Source organism: Falco cherrug, chromosome 4, assembly GCF_023634085.1.
Source record: "Falco cherrug isolate bFalChe1 chromosome 4, bFalChe1.pri, whole genome shotgun sequence".
Lineage (NCBI taxonomy): Eukaryota > Metazoa > Chordata > Aves > Falconiformes > Falconidae > Falco > Falco cherrug.
The window spans coordinates 54755122-54782251 of NC_073700.1; the positions used below are offsets into that span (position 1 = coordinate 54755122).

Here is a 27130-nt window from a genome sequence, read left to right on the forward strand (position 1 = left end):
CGGGAGAAGGGTAAGAGCTGTTAGCAGAACCCTCCCACACTGGCTGGGTATTTGCTGCTCTTATTTTGGTAGTGAGCTTAGTTTAAGAATTATCAAAGTCTTAAAAGTGTAGTTTGTTAGTGATCTTTTCAGAAAATTAGCCGATTGTAGTCATAAATATATTATTAGCTGGGAGGCGAGTCTGTTTGGAGATTTCCTGATGGCTTGAGGCTCAAACCTACCCATGTTAGAAGCAAAAGTGCCTCTAAACTACATGTTTACAGTATGGTGAAAGAGGCAGGTAATTACTTTGATTCATCTGTAAATAATTTATAAAATGCTATGTATTCATCAAGCTGTCAAAATCATGAGTCTTCATGGCATCCAGGAGCAAAATTCAGAAATAACGTTAGGAAGAAAGAACATCTATTTTAACTGACAGTATTCTGAATTCTGCTTGGCAAATTTTCTAAATTCTATTCCTTTCCAACTATGTTGTTGGAATGATGCATATGTTTGCAAAAATAAATGAAACCAAAAGTTGACTTAGGATTGGACTCTAGCATTCAATGTTCCCTTAGATATGAAATGAAGAAAAAACAGATCACGTATTGACAGAAGAGAAGGTATAATACCCTACTTCTGAAGCATCTAAAATTAGCAAATTATCTTAAAATATATATCAAAGACAAGCTGGTCAAACCCCCTCCTTTTTTTTTTTCTTTTTTTTTTTTTTTTTTTCCCCCAATGGAGGACCCTACATGTCCACTTTAAGCAAACATTCTGCTTTCAGCCAGCTAATGTGTGATTAATTTCACCTTCAGACTTCAGCGTGGTACTGCTAAAGTGTTCCTGCACCACAGAATAACTTATTTCTATGGTGGAATACATATGTGGAAAATGAAATCTCAAGCTGGGAAGCATAACAGCAGCACAGGCCAAGTTAATTTTTTTCTAGTATAGCACACAAAATCCTTCTCCCTAGAATTAAATATTTCAGCACATTAAGCTTTATGTCCCCCAAAACAAAACATGTGAGAAGAGCTCTTCTTTATTAATTTCTTTTACAAAAGGCTGGAAAAGTGCATGAGATTGAGAGGTATTTCTCTTTTTCCTTTCCTGCTCCTTCTATTTCATGAGAGGAATTTGGGGAAAGAATTGCACATTTTCTTTTCCTCCCTTTTGCCAGGAGCAAATTACCATGCACATTCTGAGTCAGCAGTGCTGGCTAGCAGCTCATGGACAAAGCCAAGGATCCCCCTTTCCCACCCCCACCCTCCCTTGCCAAAGAAACTAAAATAAATAAATAAATAGATAGATAGATAGATAGATAGACAGATAGATAGATAGATAGATAAATAAATAAATGCATAAATAAATAAATAAATAAAATTAATATTGGACATGCAGTTCCTGCTGCTTTACTCTTCCAGTGATGGAAGAGGCTATAAAGTTCAGCAGATACTGCAGGGCTGTCTCCACTTTCTAAATCTCTTCAGCATCCTGCAGAGGAGATCAAGATCTGATTCACTCTAATTTCAAACCAAAGAAATGGCATAGCTTAAGTGTCTAATGAAGTAGAAATATGAAGAACTTTGTGGAAAAAATGGAGCTTAGTAAGGGCCAGCTCAGGAGTTGATATTTAAGGTGTTGTTATTCATGTGAGCTATTCCGTACTTCTGCTTTTGAGGGTAAGTAAATCTGAATTATGTCCTTTTTGCCATGGTGAGAGGAGTACGTACAAGTATTTTTCTACCACTTAGCAGATGGATATATTTAATAACTTGTTATAGTACTGTAACTTGCTTATCTGTCTGAAGATGATTTAACTTACTGTTCTTTGGTTTTGTTTTGCTGAGGAAAAATCAATATGCAAAACCTGTCAGGAGTCCAAATTATTACATTTATTCAATTGCATGTATTATTGAGTAGGTAGTTTCCTGTAATAAAGTTCTTGGCTTAAGTTTGTAAGGTATATTAAGAAGTAGTGGATGAAGCTCAGAATAAGCTGAAAAAAGAAATTAAATTGTACAGTTGGGCAATTTTAGTCATTGGCCACCTATGTGAGACTATCAGTACTTGCTGAAGCCCTATAAGAAAAAATACATTTCACGGTAAAGAACCAGCTAAAATGACTCTCTGGAGTCTTTGGTCTAACAACACTTGATCCATGACCAGAGCTTTCCAAGTGATCCTGCAATCCACACAGATACCAAACAGAGTGATTTTAAATATAGAAATTTAAATATAGAAAATATGGTATATCAGAATGTTCCTGCAGAAGCCCATACACTGGCGAAAAGGGAGTGATTCTTAGGAGTGTACAGAAGTTCTTCCATTTACAGTTATTAACAGAAAGCCATTGGAGTTTTTTCTAACCCCTTCTTGCTCCCATCACATTTACTGTTCTCCCACTAGTGGTCTAAGTGCAGGCAACCGCTCTCATTAACGCAGCAAGCAGTAATTGGCAAGTGTGCTTTCCAGAGTGAGATACAAATGACCAGTTGCCAATTCCACATTTGAATAGCCCTCAGTATTTTTGTAGGAATAGATAGAAACAGGCAATCCTAGAGAACAATGTCTCTCATCTGAAAGCAGACATTTGAAACAGGTCTGAAGAGTCATTCCCTCCATGAAGGCAGCTTTGGGGCAACAGCTGAGATAAAAATACCTATAGCACAGAAATCTCAGGTTCCATGAGAAAACCTCCATGCTGTCTCACTGTAGAAAGAAAACGCTGATATTGTTCTCATCTTCATATCAAAGTACAGAAGAATAACAAAGGACCTTCAAGCAACACCACCTTCATAGCAAGCTCACAAAAGTCCCATTATATCCCAGAAAATCAGGTCCAACCAGTTTGCTTCTTGGGCTGTGCCACTGCTAAGCCTATTAAATCTACCTCTGTTGAGAGACTAAATGAAGGATTGGTGAGAAACAAGGCAGAAAGAGGACAATACATGCTGCTTGACGACCGTCATTGTCATCTTATGCAAATGTCCACAGTCACCATGTATAAGTAAAAGGGGGATTCTGGTCAAGCTTCTCTGCAGCATACCCCAGGCTGGAGCACTGCTTCCCACACACACTTCCCTTGGAAAAGCTTTGTGCATTCCACAAGTTCATAGCCCTGTCAGCTGATGAAAAACCAGTGTCATACACTGTGTCTTTATTCCCTTTTTGTGCTTCTTCCATCACAGAGCCAGAAGAAGGAACAAGGATCCTGATTATCATTACCAGCAACAGGAAACATTATCTTGAGGAGCTATTGTCGGGTAGAATGGGAATCAGTAGGTATATTACAGATCCTTCATCATACAAGGGTGATAAATCATACCCTTAGCACAGCCAAGAATCCAACTCTCAGTCTGTATGTGTAGATCCGATTATATTCCATGGCCATACTTTATGAAATCGTTACCAACAGAAGCCCAAAACTAAGGAATTACAGAAAGCATCAACATTTATATTTTCTCTTTATTAGCTATCACCATATGTACCAGTATCTTTCGCATCGTTCTAGGGTTTTAGAAACTCAAGCAGAGATCATGAATAATTGCTGTACTGTCCTTTCCTTTCTTTAGGTAAGACTAATACAACCAAACTTTTGTGGGTTTGTATGTACATTAATCCTGTGGTTTCTTTGTTTAAAACCAAACATATCTCTGTTAGTCAGTGCTCAGAATACTTCAGTAATTTTTTATTATTTCTTTGTCTCTGCAATCAATGCAAAAAGATAGGCATTTTTGCATAGGTTGATTAACATCCTTCAGCAAACAACCCTTCCTTCATTTTTTGAGAGGGCTCTCTTAGGAAGCATGACTGGTTCTCTGGAGATGCCTATTTCTTTCCATCAAGTTCATAGAATCCTAGAATGGTTTGATTTGGGAGGGACCTTTAAAGGTCATCTAGTCCAACCCCACTGCAACGAGCAGGGACATCTTCAACCAGATAAGGTTGCTCAGAGCCCCATCCAGCCTGACCTTGAGTGTTTCCAGGGATGGAGTATCAACAGTCTCTCTGGGCAACTAGTTCCAATGTTTCATCACCCTGATTCAGTGAATCCTATAGCTTTTTATGTTCAGACTAAGAAACCTAAATACAGATGTCTGTATGCAGGCTGAGGTGGGCTTCAGCTGCCTCAGTGCCACCTGAGGTGACCTCCTGCTTCTACTGCAATATTGTTACTCCAGTATGCCTGTGCCTTCCTCCAGCACTGTGTGGGTATCTCAGACAACACTGAATATCTGACTCTATATATTAAAACACTTTCCCCAGTGTCTCAGGTTCCACTATAGCCCACCAAGCTGATGTATTTACTGAAGCCCTGAAAGTAATTCCAGTGATAAAATGAAGGTGTCTGCGGGTAATGATCTGCACTTTGAAGTCTTCTGTTTTTCATCACTGATTATTGATGAAGACGGGGTGACAAACTTAGACTGAACATGGAATTTTTACGTAGCTACATCAAATATTTCCACTGTAAAGGATTTATTTTCACAAAGATAGGGCTTTACTGCAATTTGAGATGCTTCAGGAGATTGAATTGCCAGTCCCAACAGACACAGATCTTCTGTAGGCCCCGTGTCACAATGTCTTGATACACTGAGGAATGTAGAGACCTTGCTGTTTATGTGTACCTGAAGCTGGTCCTAAAAATCTCCAACATATTTCCCTAATTCCTTTGCTTCAGGAACTTTCTGGACACTAAAATTTACAGGCAAAGCCTAGGGTTCATTTAGGAGTTCTCTGAAATGTAGTCACTGCCAGTGCAGAGAAATTCAAAGATAGTCGGTGCTGTCTTAATCCATGTTCCATCACTAGAAATAAAGATCCTTGAAACCAGTCAACTGTGCCATTGATTCCAGCAAGAATCGAATTCACTCTTGCTGCTGTGTTTTTTTCGATGAGACTGACAATCTACTGAAGCAATAAAGACTCACTTTTGTCAGAAAATACAGCAGCCAGCCACAGGATATGCCATGGGAATAGGAACAAAAGAGTATTTTCACAGAATTACCTTTTAAAAGAATATCCAGTGGTCTGACACTTGACACTCATTTTTAGAGAAATATAACATGTTTTTAGGACCTTCCTGAAAACACAGTTTGCATGCAAGGAAACTAATTCAGCTCTGAAACATATTTGGTTCTGCAGAAGACTGCAGCATCTGCCTGACAGGATATAGCACAAGCACATAATTTAAAAAGAGCTATAAAATCCAAGGAAATTCTAACTAAAATCATAGACGGTCACTCAGTTACAATTCAGGTGACATGTTAATAGACTTTTGGGTATTTTTTTCTGCCATGGTACTGTAGACATTAAAAAGTTAAATGTTTGTAGGTTGTCACAGCTGCCAGCTGTCCATGACTGAAGATACCAACAGGTCACAGCAGCACAAAAAAGAGCATCACTCATTTCATTGCATAACTTTTACTGCTATTCATGGCTCATTTTTTAACCAAAGTGACCTGGTTATATCATGCTTGCAGTTTACATGTAATGCTCACAATTGCAGTTTGGGGCAACATGAATTAAAACAATTCCCCTGCCCCACAGGTGAAATCTGTTGCAAATGTATCTACTACACTTTGCATTTGAAAATGTTCATTAAAAAAAAAAAAAAAGAAATACAAAGACAAAATCCCAAACAAACAAATAAAAAAAAATCCCAAAACCAAGTAAACAGGTATATGGAGCAAACCCTCACTTACTGATAGCCTCTGCATATTCTGTAAAGAAGCTGCCCCTGCTTACTCCAGATCAGCTTCTCATTACACATGGTGTGTGCCACGTAGCAGAAGGTAAGACTAGACTTTGTGATGTTATTAAACTCTGGACAAAAAAAGAGAGGTGGTGTGTTTTAATGAACTAGCTGTCACCATAGAAACAATGAACTACTGTTTGAATTACACAATTCACAAGTGGAATTGTGTAAATTGATATTTTGTTTCAATGGTTAAACAAAAAAGAAGAATAAAACCTTCATTCTATTCAATTAAGTGACATTTTTTTTCTTCCTTTTTGGCTGATGTGAAATACAGAGTTGGATAGGCAGATAAGAAATGTTATTTTTAGCTTTTTATTTTTAATTTTAACATTTATTGATTTTTTAACCCTAACTAAACCAGCAATACTTCTGAAACAATGTTCTGTCATGAAATGTCAATAGATTTTTATTTTCCAAATTTCTTAATGGTTATTATTATTTTTTCGGTGTAAATTATTTAAGAATTTAACCTGAACTTGCATTTTTCAACGACTAAACTGCTTGCAGAAAAATATTTTTATACAGCCCTGCTCCCAGAAACTAATTTTATCTAAGTCAATATCTTACCCAGTTGCCTAGACAAATTCCATTCCGCTTTTTATTTTCTTTTAACTTATGTTCCTCAGTTATTAAAGAAGGACTTCCTGGCAATTCTGGAGATTACAAAAGTAATAGCTTTGAAAGAACCAAGTAGGAATTATTGCAATGAATATACTATGGGATGGGAATAGTAGCTTATACACATGTTTTGCAGTTAATGGCTTTCAGAGCTGTAGGCATTAAATTCCAGTACTTTTCCTTCCCTTCGTTTCCCATCTGAATGGAAGTCCAGCAAAAGCTCAGAAGATGACTAAACTTAGATTTATTAGCAGGGCTTGCAAAGGAGGCAGTCCTCATTTAAACCACCAAAATGCTGCTGAATCTGTTGGCAGAATGTGTTCATGCTGCCCAAGGAGATAATAGAGATATCTGCTCCATTACAGCAATTTTTGCATCTTTTCTGAGTCACCTTAACTGACAGTTCCCAGGCTGATGATCACCTCGCCTAAGTTTTAACTTTCTTAGAGTCCATCTAGCTGAACTTGTCCTCTGGCTTTCCTCTGGAGTCAGTAAAAAGAAAAAGGTCATTCCAGAGAACAATTTATCCCACAAATGGCAGGAACTCATAGAAGTTTGAAAGGAATAACGCTAAGGAATGACCCACAACTCTTCAGTGGCTACTTAGACTTAGTTTAGACTAGATAATTGAGGTGCTAGTTAGTAAAATCAAGAGAAAACACATCCCTGGAGACAAAGCAGAGAGTAAGAACTAGTAGGATTTGGGGTTAATACTCTCAGGACAGAGACTAAAGTATCTATACCTATCATATGTGCTGTAAAAAAATCCATGGCAGAATTCTCTTCTGGTTCTGCATGATGCACCTATGGCCCTACACACTCCACCAATTTGCCATGGGTTAGCATTATACTGTGGGTAGCACATGGCATTGAAAAGAAAGGGATAGTACATTAAGGAAAGATTTTCTTGACACTGAGACACGTAGAGATTACCAAAGACTCTGTAATTGCTAATGAAGAATTAGGTACAGAGATCCCCAGTCTAATGGCAACCCAGCTAGCTCTGGACGCAAAAGCTGTAGGACTGCACAAGCACAGCACTGCCCTGCAGCAAACTATTCCTGCAACCAGGACCAGGACCCCAGCTGAGAGTTACAACGCCAAATAAACACCCCAGCTCAACTGGCATTAATACGTGCAGCTTCACATTATATCTAGGGTACATGGATGGGGTTTTAATCCCTGTTACTAGGAATTCTTCACCAGTAAAATTATTGTTTTTACACTATTTGTCTTCCCCGTCAGACCACACATAGAAGTATAGCTTGGCTGTATATTATAGAGGGATGAGAAGCAGGGTAGAGGCTTTCCCAAGAAATAGGAACATGCCAGTGGTTCACCCACTGGAGATTTCTCTTTTCTCCAGCCATGACTAGCAAGAAAAAGTTTCATAGATCTTTCCAAAGCAGTTTGGCTGTGACACAGCACCCTTTATTTCCCCTACCAAAGCTGATCCTGAACTTTTTCAATGACAGTGCCCTTCCAGGCTTTCAGCTTCACTAATGTGACCGAATTCATAGTAGGCTCATAACATCCTTTTTAGCTTCTGCTGCTGCATTTGAGAACAAGATTCTTTATAAAGCCTGCAGCTTGGTTTCTGCCTGGATTGTGAAGATTTTGTTCGTTCCAGTTCTGTTACATTATTATCCATAGAATTCATACCACCCAACTTCAGATCTCCATAATGATTGCATTAAGAGGCAATGGAGACAAATGGACACTCGTCATAGACTTAATGTAAGATGGATGTCTAAAATAAGGCAAATTTAAGTCACGTAAGTACAGTTTAAATAACTAGCATTGATAAAGGCCTTTCTACTTTATAAACCCATACTTAGGGAACATTAATTCATCCATTGCAGCTGATGAACAAACAGTGTTGTGTTGATAAACTCAGAGACATTCAGCAAAGAGCTAATCTTTGGCAATGCTTGGAAAACAGAGGTCAGTGAAGCTCTTTTTCTTGCATTTGCCTGAGAAAGAGTAAAGCTTGATCACAGCTTGGGTACAGATGGTTGCATGGGTGCCCTGTTCAGATACAGATCTCTACAGTATAGATGTCTGAAATGAGCACAAATCCTAACCCTGGTGCCACATGGTCCCTAACATCTACCTTGAACTTTTTGCTTGTTTCTACCATCTCTAACTTGAGGTTAGTAGAAGACACTTTATGCAGTGTCACATGGCTAAATCCATCAGCACGAAAAAGCCACTTTGACCAAAGACAGATGTATCCAGGCAGATCAAAGCTATCTTGGTCAGCATCCTGGCTCAAATAGGAGCCAAGTAGAAAACAATTAAGTACAGAGACATATTCTTAGCTATACCCTCCCAGCTCCAGGATTTCAATAGTTTTTAAAAGCTGAGTGTGAGACGAACAATCCTAGTTCTATTGTTCTTGTGTGCAGCTGCATCAATAAGGGAGATACATCCACACATAGGCAGGCACACGACAAAGTAATGTCTTCCTGGTGGCACCAAGGGAAATAAGAGCAGATAATTAAAAGGCTCTGAAAGAACAGGAGGCTGACAAGACACCCAATAAAAATCTAAAACTAAAGAAACCTGCTCCATCTTTAGATGAACATGGAAACACTTTTCAGAATCTACTCTCCCTGCATTACCACCATTATCTTCTAATTACTGCCTCCTACCCCCTTGGTGTCCCTACCAGTTTCCCTCCTGTTGATTTATGGGATAACTCGCTGATAGGATTCTTCTTAACCAAGATCATTGTAGACATCACATCCCTGCAAGTACTTCATTTGAATTTCTTGGCTTGCCTGGCAGTGCAACTGCCCTTCAACATTTTTCAGAGGAAGGACAGAAGTGGGACTAGCTTACCAGGGTTACAAGTTAAAATTTAATTTGACAGTGAGTCATGAACCACATAATCACCAATGAGTCCTCGTCACTTCCATTTCTATTCAAATTCTTGCACTATGTTCACTGTTATCATAGCTTGGCTCATTCCAGATTAGTGCATTTTAGGCACTATAAACACTAAATCAGAGGCCCAAATCTGCAGATCACTCAAGGAACTCCCCCACGATTTGAGACAGCACCACATTCAGGGGAAAAGTCTGGAAAAACAAGTTCCAACAGTGCAAAGACAAACAGGTAACAGGCTGGGAAAAGTCTGTTATGCCAAACTACTGCTGGAGAAATCTACATTTCATCAACAGGGCTCTTACCATTATGGGATTTCTCTGAGTGGCATGTGTGCTGGCTGTGATCCTGTGCCCCCATGGACAGTATCAGATTAAACTGCTCAGCAGATCCCAGATCAAGCCAGACAAATGTGTATGGTCCTTGGAATTACAGCTAGGTAAGATACAAACCCACCTGGAAGCGGAAGACAGCTGGGAGCTTGACTTTGTCAGTGCATGTGTGTGGCAAGTGTGAATGTGCAGGCTGCTGAACACCTCTGCCTGTCTTTGGAGGTCACCACTCAAGGAAACATTGATTGCAAAACTTGTTTACACAAGTCTAAGTAGATCCACTACAGTTTAGTACATGGATGTCATAAAGAAGACACCTACACATCAAAACATCCCATGGTAAATATAGAGTAATCCAGACCTCTGGCGTGACCTACTCAGTATAGCAGAGCCAGATGCTAAAGGTAGGATTTGTTTGATAAAATGTAGACATCAACAATGTAAATATTTACAGCTGAGATAGCCACCTTTACTTCCACATATGTCTGTAGAGAAAAAAAGGGCATCATCTAATCTACTTTGAGGATGAAATGAATTATGTCTCAGGCTCTACTTATTAGATATCCAGAGCTACAAAATGAGCAAGGTGACTTCATCATTCATAGTGCAGATGCATTTGCAGGTATCAACATTTAATTAGATGAATCCCATGCTAAGTGTACACAACCCAGGAAACTGTCATTAAGTATCTGAGTAACTCCTGTGCCATTCTTTCCTAGCCCCAGGGCAGGGAACAGGTCAGTAGAGTCTGGATGGGAAAAAATAAAAACGAAAAAGGATGCATATGATTTGTCAGTGAGCTTTATCAATTCTTATCTGGCAGAATGTCCTTTGAGGACTGCTGACAGCTACAAGAGGGTCCAGCAGGAGCTGGGGCAGCTCTACACTAGAACAAGGACAAAAATTCAAACAAAGGACATCGGAAACACTGATGTAAGAAATAGCCTGGCTCCACTGCCTGGCGAAGTTGAGTATGAAGTAATCATTACCCTCCTTCCTTTCTTTTCGGCCTTTGGCTTTCATTCATTATTCCCCTTTATCTCTTTAACTCCCTTTCCAGAACAAAAGACTCCGATTCTGGGTCCTGCTGAGATTTCGTTTTCTTCAAATTCTTTTTTTCATTCAGGCTGTAGGTGATGGCTGAGCAGGGAGGGACACCTAGGGTCAGCACATACCCCTTATTTCTTTTCATATGAAGGCTCCTAAAGAATTTAAAGCATTTCAGAGGAAGAAGATGTCATAAAACTCATGGAAAAAAACAAACAGAAATCTCAAGGCAATCATTGTCTCTGAAGCATTATAGGCATTACACAGCAGCAGAAGGAGAGAAAACAGTGCTGTGAAGAATAAAACAGTAATGAGCATAACATCTGGGTATGTGAGGTACAGCAGGAGGGAAAGGGGAAAACATCAGAGCCCTGACAAGTCAGGGCTGGATGCCTTCCATAATACAGTGCCAGCCTTGCTCTTCAAGACTTGTGGTTGCAGTTGCAGCATCAACATTGTGCTTGGGTTGGACCTCACCCAGAGGAACTCTGGGGAACCATTTAGTTTATGTCTGTGTTCACAGATGCTGAGCACAGCAAGGGGCCAAAGCAAAGGCAGGAGAGTTGAATTACTGCAAAAATGTAGGAAGCCATAAGATGTTCTTCTCTTTTGACATCAAAGTGCATTGCTTTCCATGCAGTACTTTTAAACAGGAGAAATATTAGTGCAGAAAACAAGGTCCCCAAACAGGAGCAGAAAACCTACTATTATTGTTATTATTTTTTGCACCACGTGGGCACCTTGGGATAATTTTCATGATGTGTAATATTATTGTTCTAGACACTAGAAATACAGATCACAAGGACTGTTCATGTCCCAGACCCAAATGTTATACATGATCATTTGACTTTGTTTCACATGCAACAGAAGACTGTAGCTACCTTGCTTGCATGGGTTACTGTAGTTCAGCTGATTTGGTGGATGTTTTTTTTAAGCTGCAGGAACTTGAACATGTGCCCAAACCTCTACAGACTCCCTAAAAACTCACAATACCATTTTATACCCTGCAGCCCCTTTGAGGAGAAATAAATCCTCAGAAAAAAACATATATATTGAAATGTTCTATGGAAATTTGCATGCAGAAATAGTCCAAAGGGAGATGAGGCAGTTTTGTGCTTCTCCATGCTCTTAAATAAACAGAAGTTTATTCATCAGCCAGGAGGGATTTCTTCTTTCTTTCAGCTGTTTCTGACAAGCAAGGGAGTTATTTCTTATGTTTCTCTTTCTTTGAAGGAAACAAGTTAATATCATATTTCTCCCCTACCCGCCATCATTAACATGTCTTACTGCTACAGATGAATGACAAAAAACAAATGTTGGGCAATTTTCACTTCTCCCAGGTGAAAAATAGGTTGTCTGCAGCAAGTGAAAAGAGAGAGGAATCAACACACTGCACAAGGCTGCTTAATTTATGGGCAGTTACTATGTCTTCGGGGAGTTTCATAACAAAACTTCTCCAACCAATGCTTGATAACTTAACCTAAAAGCCAGGATCGGTTGTGGTGAATAGTGCTCCATTCCAGTAATAGACCAGGAGCAAAAGTGCTTTTGGAGTAAACAGATAACTGTGGTATTTTCTTAAATCCTGTGGTATGTGAATCTATCATGTATGGAGTATCCCATGTTGATACACCCCGTGTTAGCAGGCAGCAGCAAGGTGTCATTCCAAATACAGTAAGTAGTATCTCAAGGATGTTGAGCAAACAGTGAGGGTGGTAGAGCTCTGCTGATGTCCCATCGTTTAACTATGGAGATAAGGCTTTGTTGGGAGTGATGGTGGCTAGATCTGGTTTGAAATAAGTATCATGTAATGAAAGGTGAGTCTGGAAGGTCAGGACTTAAAGGGGATAAAGTGGAATGCTGTAGTCCCAGAGGTGAAATGAAATACCTATAAAACACATCTACACTAATTTTAAAAAGGTAGAGAGAAAAAGCAACAAACAGGATCCATGGAATGAAATGTCTTTCAAACAAGAAACATGTTAGAATTCTTCACTGGAAAATAAATGCCTTGGAGGTGATGTGGTTTCTTTACCCAAAGCCACATAAACTGTGGAACTCATTGCCACAGGATGTGGTGAACAACTGAAAGATGCACAATAAGCCTGGGAAAATCTTCTATACAGTAATTCAATCTAAAACTACTAGGGGCACAGAATAAAGAGCATCTGGATTCTGCTGCTGAGCTACTACTTGAAAGGATTCAGTCCCTGCCTGCCTGAGTAGGTGATACATTTTAATCACATGGAGATGCAAAAGCCTTTCCGATGGCTCCAGACCTCCTCTATCTCTGAGCTGTGTGCTTTGGATTTGGAACAGGCATTCTAGTAGGCAACAGTAGAAATGGACTTTAATTTGGAACAGGCGTAACTGCCAGGGTTATTCTGGGTTTGAGTGATAAAGTACCAACTAGCTGGTAAAATGGTCTCTCTTGAACTGAGAAAATCTATGAATTCTTGAATCTTAGTCATTGCATAATCATAAGAAGCAGGGCTCATGGTCAGCTTCTGACATTATTTTGGGGGTACAGGAGGAGGAACACGTTGTTTTTTCCCTTTTGTCCCTGCATAAGCCACTTCTGGACCTCAGCAGAATTGGGAAGATCTTCTGTAATGAACAAAGAGGATCCTAAACCCACATCACTGGGGCTGAAATGAACTGCCTGCAGTACATGCTTTCCTCAATTTCGCCAAACCACACAGTTCGTTTCCCCGAAGCTGGGAAGCAGAACAAAAATGACCTTATGTATGAGCTGAATAATAGGAGGACTCTGATGGAAATACTAGCAGCTAAAATGCAGGAATAGCTTGCTTCAGAGGATGCTCTGATAACACAGATATCTGCATCCTGCCTTCCCTTGCTTCTGGGCTAAAATACATGGTGAGGAAAAGGGGAGAGAAATCTCCCTTCTTATCACACACTATGTGTTTTATCTGCTTTCCTCTGCAGCTTTACCAATTCTAGTCACAGTAGAAGCTGTTTGGACAGGACTCAGAAAATGGACCCTGATTTCCAATTAGTTTCTCTGTCATTCTTTGCCCTTCTCTCACTGGCACTGGCCATAGGCAGCTGCTGCTGCAGTCAGTGGGAAATGAGACAGGATATTAAACTATTAATTTCTTCTTTGCTTGCTGCCTCAGTTTCTTAGCTCAGCAACAGCACAAGTATTCTTCATCAAGATTATGGTCATCACAATGTTAATCCCTGTAAAGGTCTTCAGATCATGAGAGAGGCAGGCACAAGTTATCACTGAGCTGATGAGGGGGAACGAGTTGTCACAGAACAGACCAACGATGCACTTAGTCTTATGTCCAGTTCCCAATAACTTTTGCCACCTGCACAAGCAGAGGACACAAACACTACCAAGGCCTCTCCAGGCATACTGTTTCTTTTTCCTTTTCTTTTCTTTTATTTCTTTTTTTTTTTTTCTGAATTAATTTTGCAGTCATATGTCACTGCATCACCTAAAGTACAGAAGCAAGTTCCTGACCTCTGATAATAACCAGCAATTGTTCTGGTACATCCCCATTGATTGATTTTTTGTCCTTATAATGTCTCTCTAAGCTCATTCAGCTGCAGTGACTGCACCTATTACCGTAAGATGTTTGCATGGACATTGCTGAAACCCCCTGCAGACATGACAGGAATGTTTCGAACGCATGACTTCAACGTACATGGTCTGTCCCCAGCTGCAACTCACCTGGAGAAGAGTCATTGAAAGGGTTCAGGGCAGCTGCCCTCCGTATCTTCTCTAGACAGGTCTCTTGCTCCTTTTTAATGATGCAATTGGAATGGGTTGCTGTAACCTGAAAGGAGAGGAAAAAATGTGGAGAAAGAATAATTACAAACTAAAAATAGCTAGTGAGTTTACCAGGAAACATCAGTAAGTTTTGAGGTCCTGTTCTAAAATGCTAAAGAAATAAAAGCATCCTTGTAAGAGAGAAAAGTGCAGAAAACCTTTCAACAAACCTTTCTTCCTTTTTTTTTCTTTCCTTTATTTCAATACCTCTTCCAGGAGGCTTAAGGCCAAAGTATGGAATTACAATTTTTATAAATTGTTTGGGGGGTTTTATGTTGTTCTCCCTGCCAAACTATAATTTCTAATGTGTTTGCTTTATTTTATTTTATTCCTTCCTCATATAAGGCTGAAGCAAAGGTACCTCTAAATGGAGAAATAATTTAAAGAAGAATCAGAAATCAATTGAGGCTCAGTTTGATCTTACACCAGTTTCTTATGAGTCTTGCACAATCCATTAACATCACTCAGGACTCAGAATTAAATTAAAAGCTCTTTCTCTTCATCTTTCACCCTGTCCATTCCTTAATGTTTCCTTCTTCCTTTATTCCTAGTGAACACAAGGCAATTTTCTTGCCAAAAAAAGAATGCAATGCCAATTAAAGTGAGGTGACTTGATCCAAATCTCTTCTTTTTCTCCCCGCCGTGTCCCCACCCCCTGCCATCTTTAGGGCTCTAAGGCAGCCCACTGCAAGAAAAAAAATGGGGGGAAAGCAAATGAAAACAAAAAGAAATTAGTTTATAAGAGGAACATTGCAGCCAAAAGAGTGCAGGCAATCCCAAAGCAGCAACAAAATGTGACCCATTCCCAGAAATCAATACAAGATTTCATTCCTATCACAGACAGTGGCCAGAGTGTATCAATTAAAGGGCAATACAATCTCAGGTTTCATTAGATCATTTTACAGGGGCACTGTTAAGGTTGAAATCACACCGCGGAAAGCACCGTGAAAATCAGTGCACTGGTTGAAGATGGGGTAGGTCACCCTGGTTCACTGAAACAATTTTGCTGTTTCATATTTCCCATCCCATTTCCTTCACTCTTGACGATAGAGAACTACAGAGGAAGCAGAGCGTACCTGACCTGCCAAGTGGTCTGTTTTGCCTTGCCTGCTATGTAGGAACAAACAAACGGGGAAAGCAATACCCGAATTCAATCTTCTTCAATTTATTTTGGAGCCCCGTCTACACAACTTCACTTCCCCCGCCTCCCATTAGGCAGAATGGAGTGAACAGTTTGAAACGCCACAATACACTCAATACACACTTACAGTAAATGCCAAAGCACAAGTAATCCTAGTTTGGTGGTGCTTGCGTTGTGCTTTTGTGTGTGCTAGGAGGTGTGGAGCCATTTGCACACTTTTGGCCTTATAACAGTTATAAGCCACCAGCCTTATTTCAAAGACAGCGACGGTTTCCTTAGGAACCTCTGTTGGGAAGTTTTCCTCACCATTTGTTAGAACTGATAATGCTACATAGTCTCATCTCCAAGATCCCAGTAATACATTTCAGCTATTTTCCTCGTGGGATGCACCAGGCATAACCATATTATATTCGTTTATCTTCAAAACAAACACTGTTCTGTTTTAAGGGCTCCCATGGGCCTGGAAAATATATATTGTCACAGATCTCTAGGATCTCCCAAGAACATAAGGGCTTTTGCTACATCGTCCCCTAAACCTCAGAGAAGATTGGGAAAATTGCATTGGCTGACATTCAAGTTCTTAGAATGTCTGTTAAAAAAGATAAGAGAGAAATAGCAAGTAAATCAGGGTTCTGGTGCTGGTTCACTCAGGTCTGAAAGGAGCATCTAAGGGTTGTCTCAGTACATGAATATGGAAGTTTCTGTACAGGTTAGAAAAGTTCTCATGTAGTAATAGTAGTCATAATAATAAAAATTGTAATAGTAATATTACAATATATATTGTCTACGCAAGCAGGATACAAATAAACAAAAAGAAATGTTTCTTCACACACTTATTTTTAACCTGAAGAGCTCCTTTCACCTTGATATTGTGAATGTTCAATGTTACAGGAGGTCAAAACATATACATATATATATGCATGTATGTATTTATGCAAAGTTCATCAAAGGATACTAAACACTAAGAAACCCACCATGCCCAGATTTTGATGTCCTGTGGGGCACTCATAGACCTTTGAGAAGGTTTCAGTTCAATCTATAGTGAAAAGACAAAAGAGTTATTTATCCTTCTTGTATTTGGTGTCTGCTTTAGTAGAGGTAAGCCAAAGCCAGGACTTGATTGATTATAAAGAAAGCCTAAGGATAAGAGCTCAGATTTTATTGTTTTCCTTACAGACGGGCACATCTGGTCAGATGTCTCTGACTGAACTGACTAAATTTAGTCAATTGTATCTGAGTAAGTCTGGCTCAGGAGGTATTTGAAATGCAGGCAGCTGGGCACAAACGGCACTAGAGCGATGGGCTTCACCTGCCCCTGTAGCTAAGCTTTCACTATTGGCAGACTATTTTGATGTGACTTCCCATAATCATTTTTATGCCATTTTGTGGCACTCTTCATCAACGAGGGGAAAAGGGGGGGCGTGGGGAGAAAAAAATAAAGCAAACAAAAAAAAACCCAAAACACTGGGGAACACAGAAACTGAGACAAAAAGCAGAGAAAGGGAGGAAACATTAACCTCCGTGCCAGAGAAGCTGCTTGTCATCTTTGCTAATAAAAAAAAAAAAAAAAAGGGTTTGGATTCCTAATAGCAAAAGGTTTCGCTGTTGAATGTAGAGATCCTTTAATGTTTTCACGTTTTCCTGAAAGGATCCACATGTTTTGTGTTTCTTCATTAACTACGTACTGGTAGAGCCTTTAATCTGTCAAGTCAGTCTTCAACAACTGCCCTGCAGAGCACAATTCAAATGGAAGTGTGAGATTGAACTTCATGGCCTCCTGATTTCATTTCTTTTGCCTCAAGGACATTTGCAATTTCCTGAGTTCAGCAGAGACAGGCTGGTTTCAGTTTCCCAGAAGATATCAGTGATATGTGCAGTTAAAGAATGTTCTGACACATACTAGAAAAATCAAGAAACTAAGAAGATAGTGCATGAAATTCACTCTTTTATAAAAAAAAAAAAAAAAAAAATTACTCTCAGTGGAGTGAAGGAGTTTGACTCACACCTGTTTTGAAAAGACATATGTTTGCCTAGATACAAATACAGTAAATAGAATTGACGTCTGTTTAGTTGTGAGGGAACAGAAAAAGACAACAGCAGCTAGCTACCGCACTACAGCTGTACAACAAATTAAAAACTTTCATTTTTCTTCATTTGTTTTTATTAAGGTGGCCACCACAAAAATAACCCGGCATGTGCTGCATGCAACTTATAGTACTTAACTCTTTGTTGCTCCCTTGGCATTACGGTAAAGTTAATAACAATGATGTCATTAGGTAACAAACTACATTATTCTCTGACACATACCCTCAAGGTACTGCTTTACTGTGAACTGTTCCATTAGGAAAGCTATTGATGGTACATACACCTAAGCAGAGAACCAGGTGAACACATCTCTGCTGCTTCCAGACCTGCCCCAGCTAGGTAAATCAGATCAGCAAATTTTAGAGTCATGTTTAAGCAAGGAATTGCTCAAATATACAGATGGTTCAGGGAGAGAACCCCATGGGAGGAGCTGTGCGGATCAGAAGAGCATCATACACTTCCCTGCTCATGGAAGTAAACACATGTTGCCAGTTTATTCCATCAGGAAATGTAAATAAACTTTTTTCTTCTTGTTTTGGTTGAAGTATATCAAACAGTGGGAGCAAGGCAAGTGAAGGTAACTTGGACAGCAATTTTTCCTTTCCCCAAGATTCCTCCTCCACTGGAAAGGCAGCATGCCTAGCTGTCTGCTTCGGTGCACGAAGATCTACAGAGCACAGTGGTGGCTCTGCACCTCTTCCCAGCGTGTAGCGCAGGCTGTGCCTCACATTAGACACAGCATCGTACAAACTTTGGTACATGACTTTCAGTTTTAAAAAGTTAGCTTAAAAACTGATACATTATTATGTGAGCATTCCCCAAAGAAGCTTATTTTGTCATGGAAACATTACTAGATTTAATCCCTTATCAAGCAATGATTCAACTGGTCAAACCAGGGCCAAGACTTGCACAATGTTGTGTTAAAAATAGAGGTGTTTGGGAAAGAGCTCTGATTATCTGGATTTTTTCAGAACTGATTTACATCATTACTGGTACACACAACACTGGCTTGGCGGTGGAACAAATTGTCTCCAGGAAGGCCTTACGTTGTTGCTTGATTGCGTTTTTGTCTGCCTGTGTAAATAGCACCCAAACTACTGTAATTTCAAAACACTTCAGACTAAGTGAAAGGGTAAAACGATTAGGAAGTTATTCAAACCAAGGCACAGTTGTACAATCTGCAGCATAGTTTTGACACTATGTTTTAAGAAAATTGTGCAGAAAAAAACCCACAAACAGAGCACACTGCCAAAAAAGGCACTGATCCCTTTCAAACTGTCTTACATGAATTTAAGTTATGGTAACTTTTCTACACTGATGGCTCCTAGAGAGATGCATGTCTCACTGCAGATTAGAAAATAACAGCAGCATAATCAACAGTTCACTCAATGGATGCCTTCTCAAGTGGTAACTCTGGACAAAAGATGTGTTATGCAACATAGGGTAAATCTATTTTTGAGTTTGCTGTCCTGGTTTCAGCTGGGATAGAGTTAACTTTGTTCCTAGTAGCTGGCACACTGCTGCGGTTGGGGTTTAGGATGAGAATAATGTTGATAACACGCTGATGGTTTAGTTGCTGCTGAGCTGTGCTTACTCTAAACCGAGGACTTTTCAGTGTCCCGTGCTCTGCCAGTGAGCAGGGGCACAAGGAGCCGGGAGGGAGCAGAGCCAGGACAGCTGAGCCCGGCTGGCTGGAGGGACATTCCATACCATAGAGTGCCATGCCCAGTATATAAACTGGGAGGAGTTGTTTTGGGGGGTCTGATTGCTGCCTGGGGACTGGCTGGGCATCGGTCAGTGGGTGGTGAGCAACTGTGCTGTGCATCGGTTGGATTTCTTGGGGTTTACTCCTCTCTTTTTTTTTTTTTTGTTTTCTCCATTATTATTATTGTTATTAGTCTATTATTATTTTATGTCGATTATTAAACTGTTCTTGTCTCAACCCACAAGTTTTACCTTTTTCCAACTCTCCTCCCCACCCCACCAGCAGGAGGAGTGGGCAAGTGGCAGCATGGTACTTAGTTGCTGGCTGGAGTTAAACCATGAGGTTTGCCTTAACTAGCTTCTTATCTTGAAGATCAGTTGAAAAACCTCCTTCCGAGTATGGTGAGGCATTCTCAGTATAGTTGATAACTTCCACAGGAACTGACATCTTGAGTTAAACGAGTGTGTACCTTTAGCCTATTATCTCTATTAGCAGGCAATACCAAGCAACGTTTCTCAAAGCCTTGCACTGGTAGGATGCAACCACTAATTGGAAAAGTTTTTTTTTAAATCTTGCTAGACATAATGTGCTTGAGGTGAAACTAAAGGCTCAGTAGCCTTTTCTGATTGCTGATTATATTATGTAAAATGGCTTTCTCCTATTGTTCCTGAGACTTTCTTCTCCAAAGATAAAAATCTAGAAGTATAACTCCAAATAACACATGCTACATGTCTTCCTTCTTCTTTCCTCAAAGGATAAATCCCAAATGGACATTAGCCTTCCTCGTCGCATCTCTGCATGTTCTGACCACATCCCTATATTCCTCCCAACTCGCCTGTCCCTTTTTCCACATCCGTAAGCTTCCTTTTGTTTGAGGGTTCCCAGAATCTTTATCATCAGGGTAAAAAGGCCTCTCTTTAGTACAAACCTCCCTTGTTTCAACCTATAACCATAGTCCATTTGTCTCCTGCCATCACCATGACAAAAAGCATTGCTCTTCCCTCTTGATGATGTCTCATAGACACTGTAAGGCTGCTACTAGGTTGTCCCAAAAGTTTTTCTCCTTCCACCAGCTACACAAGCCCATTTTCCTCTCCTTACAGGCCATCTTGGTGTCCCCTCTTCTGAACTTGCTACAGTTGATCGATATCTTTAATACACTGAGGAGCCTAGAACAGGATGCAATACTCTAGAAGTGGTCCAGCAAGTGCTGCGTAGAGGGGGATTAACCACTTCCCTGTATCTACTGGCTATTGTCTTGTTAATACAGCCCAGGACACTGTTGGCCTTAACCTTTCCTCAGGACCCATGTAAACCGTGCAGAGGCAAGGGTACGAAGTAGTCTTGAATGGTTTATCACATTGAAAAAAAACTTTTGGTGATTTTCATTCATTGAAGGCTGAAGGAATCTGTGCTAATGTAAGACTTCTCTCACTGTGGGGACCTAGCGAAACAGAGAAGCTTTTAGGAGTTCTGCATTTGCCATGTTGCCACATTCATTTGCAAGGCAAGTTCTTGTTATTACTCGTGATTATTTGCCCATTTATACCTCATTACATTTAAACAAAACCCTGAAGAGAAAAGATCTTAGACAGGAAATTTGTTTTGTGCAGGCTCCAAGCAAGTTCAATAGAAACCCCATCTGAGTCACACTTGGAACAGAAACGTGTGATGAACAGCTACAGGAGGGTGTAGAAACACTTTCACCACACACACACATATACCCTACCCAAGGGAGAAAGCTTTAATTAATCTACTAATTAAATTAAAGCTATTTGCCCTCAACTATCATACACGTTCCTCCCTTTCACTTCTCCCCGCAGGCGGCTCCAGCAAGTCGTGCTACAGCTCTCACTCTGATATTCCCCAGAGAGGCTTTAGGACTGGGGATAATTCTGAAGAAGGGAGGCAAAGAGCTCATTACAGCAGTGGTAATGGGAAGTGAGCAAGCTCATTCTCAATTTCCCTCCTCCTTTCAGTGCTAAGTGACGCTGGTTCACATATTGTGCCAAAGTGGAGGGGAAAAAAAAAACCCACAACCCAAAACAGAAAAAACCCACTCAAATCCCACAAGGAATCAAATCTTCGCACAAAAGACTGTGCCTAGAGTAGCTTTCTCAACAAACTCTTCTTTCTCCTTCCTGTCTCTGGAGGGTTTCACCACTATTTAGCTGTAAAAACTCAAGGAGGGGAATAAAGTACATATTCATGAAGGAAAGAAGGGAGCAGACTGAATGGTGTGCCAGAGTAGCAACAGGGTGAGACGAGCCAGCATTGGAACTCAGCAGAGGGGATTAGAAAGGAAGAGAGGCAATGTAGGAAAACTTCCTAATGATGACTGGTGAGGCCATACACAGGAAAAAGAACACCAACAAATTACTGGAGAAAGAGAAAAGTCACCTTAAGAGCATTTATGACCAGCTTTGGTTGTCCTTGGGCTATGGACATTGCCTGGGAAGAAAGTACGGTAATGGCTGTAAAGTGCCTTCTTCCTCTGACCTCCCAATTTAAGACTGTCAAAAATATGATGAAGCTGCGCTTTCCTGTGCGCTGGCCACATTCACAGCCATATATCATTGATACAAACACAAAATACGATATAAAATGTTGCACTGATCAGCCGAGGAACTGAGATGTCATTCAAGTAATCCAGGTCAGGGGTATGGAAAGTTTCTGCTCTGCTTAAAGATGTCACTGAAATATCTTATTATTTTGGAATAAAAATTTTAAAAGGTGATGCAATCTGCTCTGGAGGGGAAGAAAGAAAAAAAAAAAAGAAAAAAAAAAAAAGAGGAAAAAAAAGGTCTAGATATGTGAACATATTCCTGCAGGATGACAACAGATATTGAAACAACTGAGTTTTCCACATGATAGAAGATTCAAAAATTTTCTTGTATAAAGTTATTAACCACTGTAATCCTTCGGTGTGGGTTTATACCACAGAGAATGATGCTAATGCTACCTTTATTAGGTGATTTAATAAAATAGGTTGTCTGCCTGATGATGAGTACCTTATCTGCGTGTATTCAGTCCTGCATCGATGCCGTGCTGCTGAGAAGCATCAGCAGATACTCCTCTCACAGCTATTTAATGTTTTGGACACTCTATGTTGATCAATATTTATGGTCTGAGTTACCTGGGTGAAAGACATGGTATGGAGAAAGACTTGTAGTGTCAGTGTTTGTTTCTTGCTAGTAACAAAAACAAGAGCCCAAGGTGACTTGTGCAGCTATAGATGTTGCACTGATGAATCTCATCCCCATCCTGCTTGGAATCTGTAGTGTTTGCATTGGTTTTCCTCTTTAAGCACCCCACATTTTATAGGCCAGCAAAAATATTGCACTGTCATTGGGCACACAATTTAATCACAGCTGTTCACCAGTATTTAAATATCTGGCAAGAGCTCTTTAACATTTAAATGTAATCCTTAGAAAACATAATCTCTGGTGATATGCAGTTATATCGTGACAGTGAGTAGCTTTGTTCTGGGTAGACAAGTGATTGCTAAAGGGGTGATCATTTCCACCAACACAATTTCCTCCCCTGAGGCAGCAGACGGCATTTGACACATTCGTCATTTGTAGCAATTTAGCCACATGCAACATTTCTGCCTTGGGCATTTGTAAGCTCAAAAATGATACGTGTTTAAAGATGCCCTGGGCGTCACTGAAGGTAAGGAGCCACATTACCTGCTGTATAGTAGTTGTCTCCTTAAAGGAGTCAACTTCTCAGCTACTGTATATTGACAAATAAGGACTTACACAATGGGAGATTTGGCCTCTGCCTTTAATCCTATGAACAACATTTTCGAAACCTGAGAACATGCACCTCTGAACTAGGATCATGCCTTGCGATTTTAATGCAGTTCAAATGTGCCCCACTCAAGAATATGCAGTGAATGAGTGATGGAGTACAATTTTGGATCTCAGTTCCCTATTCCTGATATTTCAAAGGAACAATAAAAACATACGGCTTTTATATATGCCATAAAAGACAAGCACATGCCCAGACTCACTATCAGCAGGGATCCATATGTTAGCCAGAATAAAACCACAATAGGCAGACAGCAATAACTGACATTTTCACAGGACCTTGAGAGATGCAGAAATACAATCACACCCAATTCTTTTCTTTAATCACAAGAGCAGAACTCTAGAACATCTTAGATGAGGTGTGACATGCGGGATTTTCTTTTTACACACTATAAAAAATCCAGATCCACCAACCTAAATCCATTTTCGGAGAAGTTGAGAGCAGTAGCTATATGGAAGGAAAGCAGGGATAAGAACCAGCAATGTGTGATGAAATCTCCAGTCCACATCACGCACTAGGCAGAATATTCAGCAATACCACACACTGACAGGGGGCCAGCTATAGCCTTCTTACACCGCAGTACATCTTCCCTGTTCGAAACCAACCCTGAACACTCCTGCTTTTTATTTTTTGTTTTGTTTTGGGTTTTTTGTTCATGTTGCTGTGGGATAGGATCCCCAAAAGCAAAGATGGTGTTTTGGAAGGGTAATACACTATATAAAAGATTTGAGCTGGTGTGGAATGGCGTGTTTAAAACCATTTCTGGATGCAGATGTGTTAGGCACACAGTTCCCTCTTTCTCCTTCCCAAAGTCTCCTCTTGCCCACCCACCCCAAGATTTTATTTGCTAATATTATTATTTACTACTTGTATCAAGAATACTCTGCCATTATAAACTCTAACTCAAAGTTCTTATGAACCATGATGTAAGAATGCTGCCATCTCCTCCAAAAAGTGTCATTTATATCCCTGCATGACTCCTTATCCAAAAGCTTTGCTTCACATCACATGAGGATAGATAAGCTGCACAGCGACTGCCCATGAGATGATCATGTGGGTAGAAAATAGGTGGGACCCAGCTTCTGCTCTGCTAAGTGCTCTGTTAGCAGCATAAAATGCATGCAGCAATATATGCACTGCTCGTGAGGTGCTCTTAGATAATCCTACCAGTGACCAGAATATATTTCATGAGCTGAACCTCAGGCAGGTTGCAGGTAACTCAGAAACACAACGTGTTTCAAAAATAACATCGTAAAATTACTAGAAAACAAAACAAAACAACAAAACACAGTGCCAGGTTGCCTACCCTATCTCAAATTCCTGTTTTACACTTATATCACTGCAGGGTAGGATTTGATTTAAGGAGGGACAACATGCAGTGATAGAGATGGTCTTCTTCTAAGAACAGATCTCCCCCTTAAAGGGTGACTTCATTCCAAATAAACCAGCAGGACTTGGATGCATTTCAAACCCTGACAGATAAGACACAGGTCTCACTTTCAGAGTCTTGTCATGACCCAGATTCTGCTCCAGCATTTTCTGCTCTGCTGCTATACAGAAATTTGCACAGATAAGGAATATCTTACTGAATAAAGACAGATTCAGGATGCATTTTATTAACATGGTACACCTCCTGTTGTTTTCAGCTCCAGCAAAATGCAGCAGGCTTCTGAAGTGTTAAGCCAGTCACCTCGGTTGGCAGGTACAAGGGCATTCTTGATGCAGAACTGGTGGCACAGGGGCTCTCTCTGAGGTTAACAGATGCTTCAGCTGTGCTGTTTGCAGCTGACTGCAATGCGCAGACATTTAAGACTCAGAATCTTTTGCATATTTAAACAAGAGACAATTTTTCAGCGTCAAAAAAAAAAAAAAAAAAGGAAAGGAAAAAAAGGGGCCTTTAAAGCCCAAGCATATATGGTTGCTACCCTACACTAAAGATAGTAAGTGCTGGCCAATACATTCAAGCCTCTCTTCCCAAATTTAATTTGCTAAATGGGTGGAAGAATCATTAAACTGGCATCCTAGAGAAAGACATAAGGGTTCTGCTGGAGTATTTATACATGTCATATTTAATAGCATCCTTGTATGTTGACTAAGAGAGCCTAATGTTATGTATTTGGGCTTGAAAATGTTGGATCCTACTTCATTTGTGACAATAACCACACCATAGCCTCACTGATAACTCGTTCGGAAACCTTCAGCCTTGCTAGATTACCTCACATCTTGATGTGTCTTGACGTAGTATGCATCCCAGCAGTACAAGTCACATTTTGGTTCCATAGTTAGCAGTGGTGGCGGGTGAAAGCCACACAATACCTGCAACACGACCTCAGAAAACACGCCTTGCTTTGCATGAGAGCCACGAGTTCATGCCTGTGTCTTTCCCTCCATTGCTGCTCTTAGCAAGCCAAAAGCCTCAGAAAAGCTTGTTGCTCAGGTTCAGATGAATTTTCCCACATAAATGCCTGGCCAGGACCTGAAGTGGCCAGAATTTCTCAGTTATTAACTGTAACAGCTTCATTTTCAGCTCTCTACTGATATCAATTTTCACTATTTTTACTTGCCACAGAGCTGAGACCCTTGTCAACCATCCTACAGCCATAAATGCACAATGGAATAAAGACGTGTAAAGCATTCTCTCTCCAATTATTTCTGAATTGTAGTATGTCAAAAAAGGAAATATAGCTCTGAAACCCTTGATATGGCAACATTAAATTGCAGTAATCTTTTAATTTGGTTCAGATTGAAGTTAGAAGAAAGGTGGTTTCATTTTCGATGGAGAAAGGTAGGGTCAGACATGGGAGCAGATATTTTGGACAGCTTGGGTTTTCCTGCTATCAGCAGAAAAAATTAACACATGTAAATACTGTATGTCTAATACATACTGACAATGAGAAACAGAAGCAATTCCCTTGCCACAAGAGCAAATTGCTGTCATACTTCAGGTAAACAGAGATTTGAAAGTAAAATTGGTGAAACCTATTTTATATTGTCCCTCGTGTTATTCTGGGTGACTCCAGTGTATGTTAACTGTGATTCATTTGAGTTTCAAGGTTACTTGTGTTCTAAATTTCTGCATTACACTTTTGACAACAGATACAGATATTTCACATTTTTACATACTAAAAAAAAAAAAAAAACCACACACCCCCCAAAAACAAAAACCAACCTCAATAAAAGCCACTACCTCCAAATGCAAACCACAAGTACTGAAAACAGAATTTTCTCTAGACAAATGTTGCTCATACACATCCCTGTCACTTTCCCTTTATTTGTTGTTATAATACATTGAACAGGATCTCATTCTTCCACAGTTTTAATGGTGTTATTTTACAATGGCTTCTGCAGATGTTTGGTGTTTGGTTTTTCCCAAAACCATGAACACAGCTAGAAGATTGCCACTTCACATTGCTCAGCATCCCAAAACCTCCCTTCGTAAGCAGGGCCATGTAGGGGGAGCTGACCTCAGTACAAGATGACCTGCCCCCTGAATTTTAACTGTCACCCTCAAGGTGCTATTATTAACAGAGATATAGGAAAAATTCATGAACACAAAAGTGAAAAATATAATTTCCATCAGTACAAGTCTTATGAGGAGCAACTGAGGGCACTGGGGGTGTTTTACCTGGAGAAAAGGAGGCTCAGGGGAGACCCTATCGCCCTCTGCAACTGCCTGAAAGGAGGGTGTAGGCAGGTGGGGGTTGGTCTCTTCCTCCAGGTAACAAGCAACAGGGTGAGAGGAAACAGCCTCAACTTGTGCCAGGGAAGGTTTAGACTGGATATTAAGAAAAACTTCTTCACTGAAAGGGTGGTCAAGCACTGGAACAGGCTGCCCAGGGAGGTGGTGGAGTCACCATTCCTGGAAGTGTTTAAAAAACGTGTAGATGTTGCAATTAGGGACATGGTTTAGTGGTAAAATTGGCTGTGCTGGGTTAATGGTTGGACTTGA

At 40.2% G+C, this 27130-nt stretch overlaps 1 protein-coding gene across 4 annotated transcripts in view; it reads right to left on the reverse strand.

The window, feature by feature from the left end:
* The window catches only part of ADCYAP1R1 (ADCYAP receptor type I), a 141021-nt gene that overhangs the window by 71286 nt on the left and 42605 nt on the right, over positions 1-27130 (reverse strand). For all 4 annotated transcript variants that reach the window (XM_055710029.1, XM_055710028.1, XM_055710027.1 and 1 more), the window contains exon 3: positions 14339-14444. In XM_055710029.1, coding sequence (XP_055566004.1) covers positions 14339-14444 — 106 coding nt within the window. The remainder of the gene's footprint in view (positions 1-14338; positions 14445-27130) is intronic.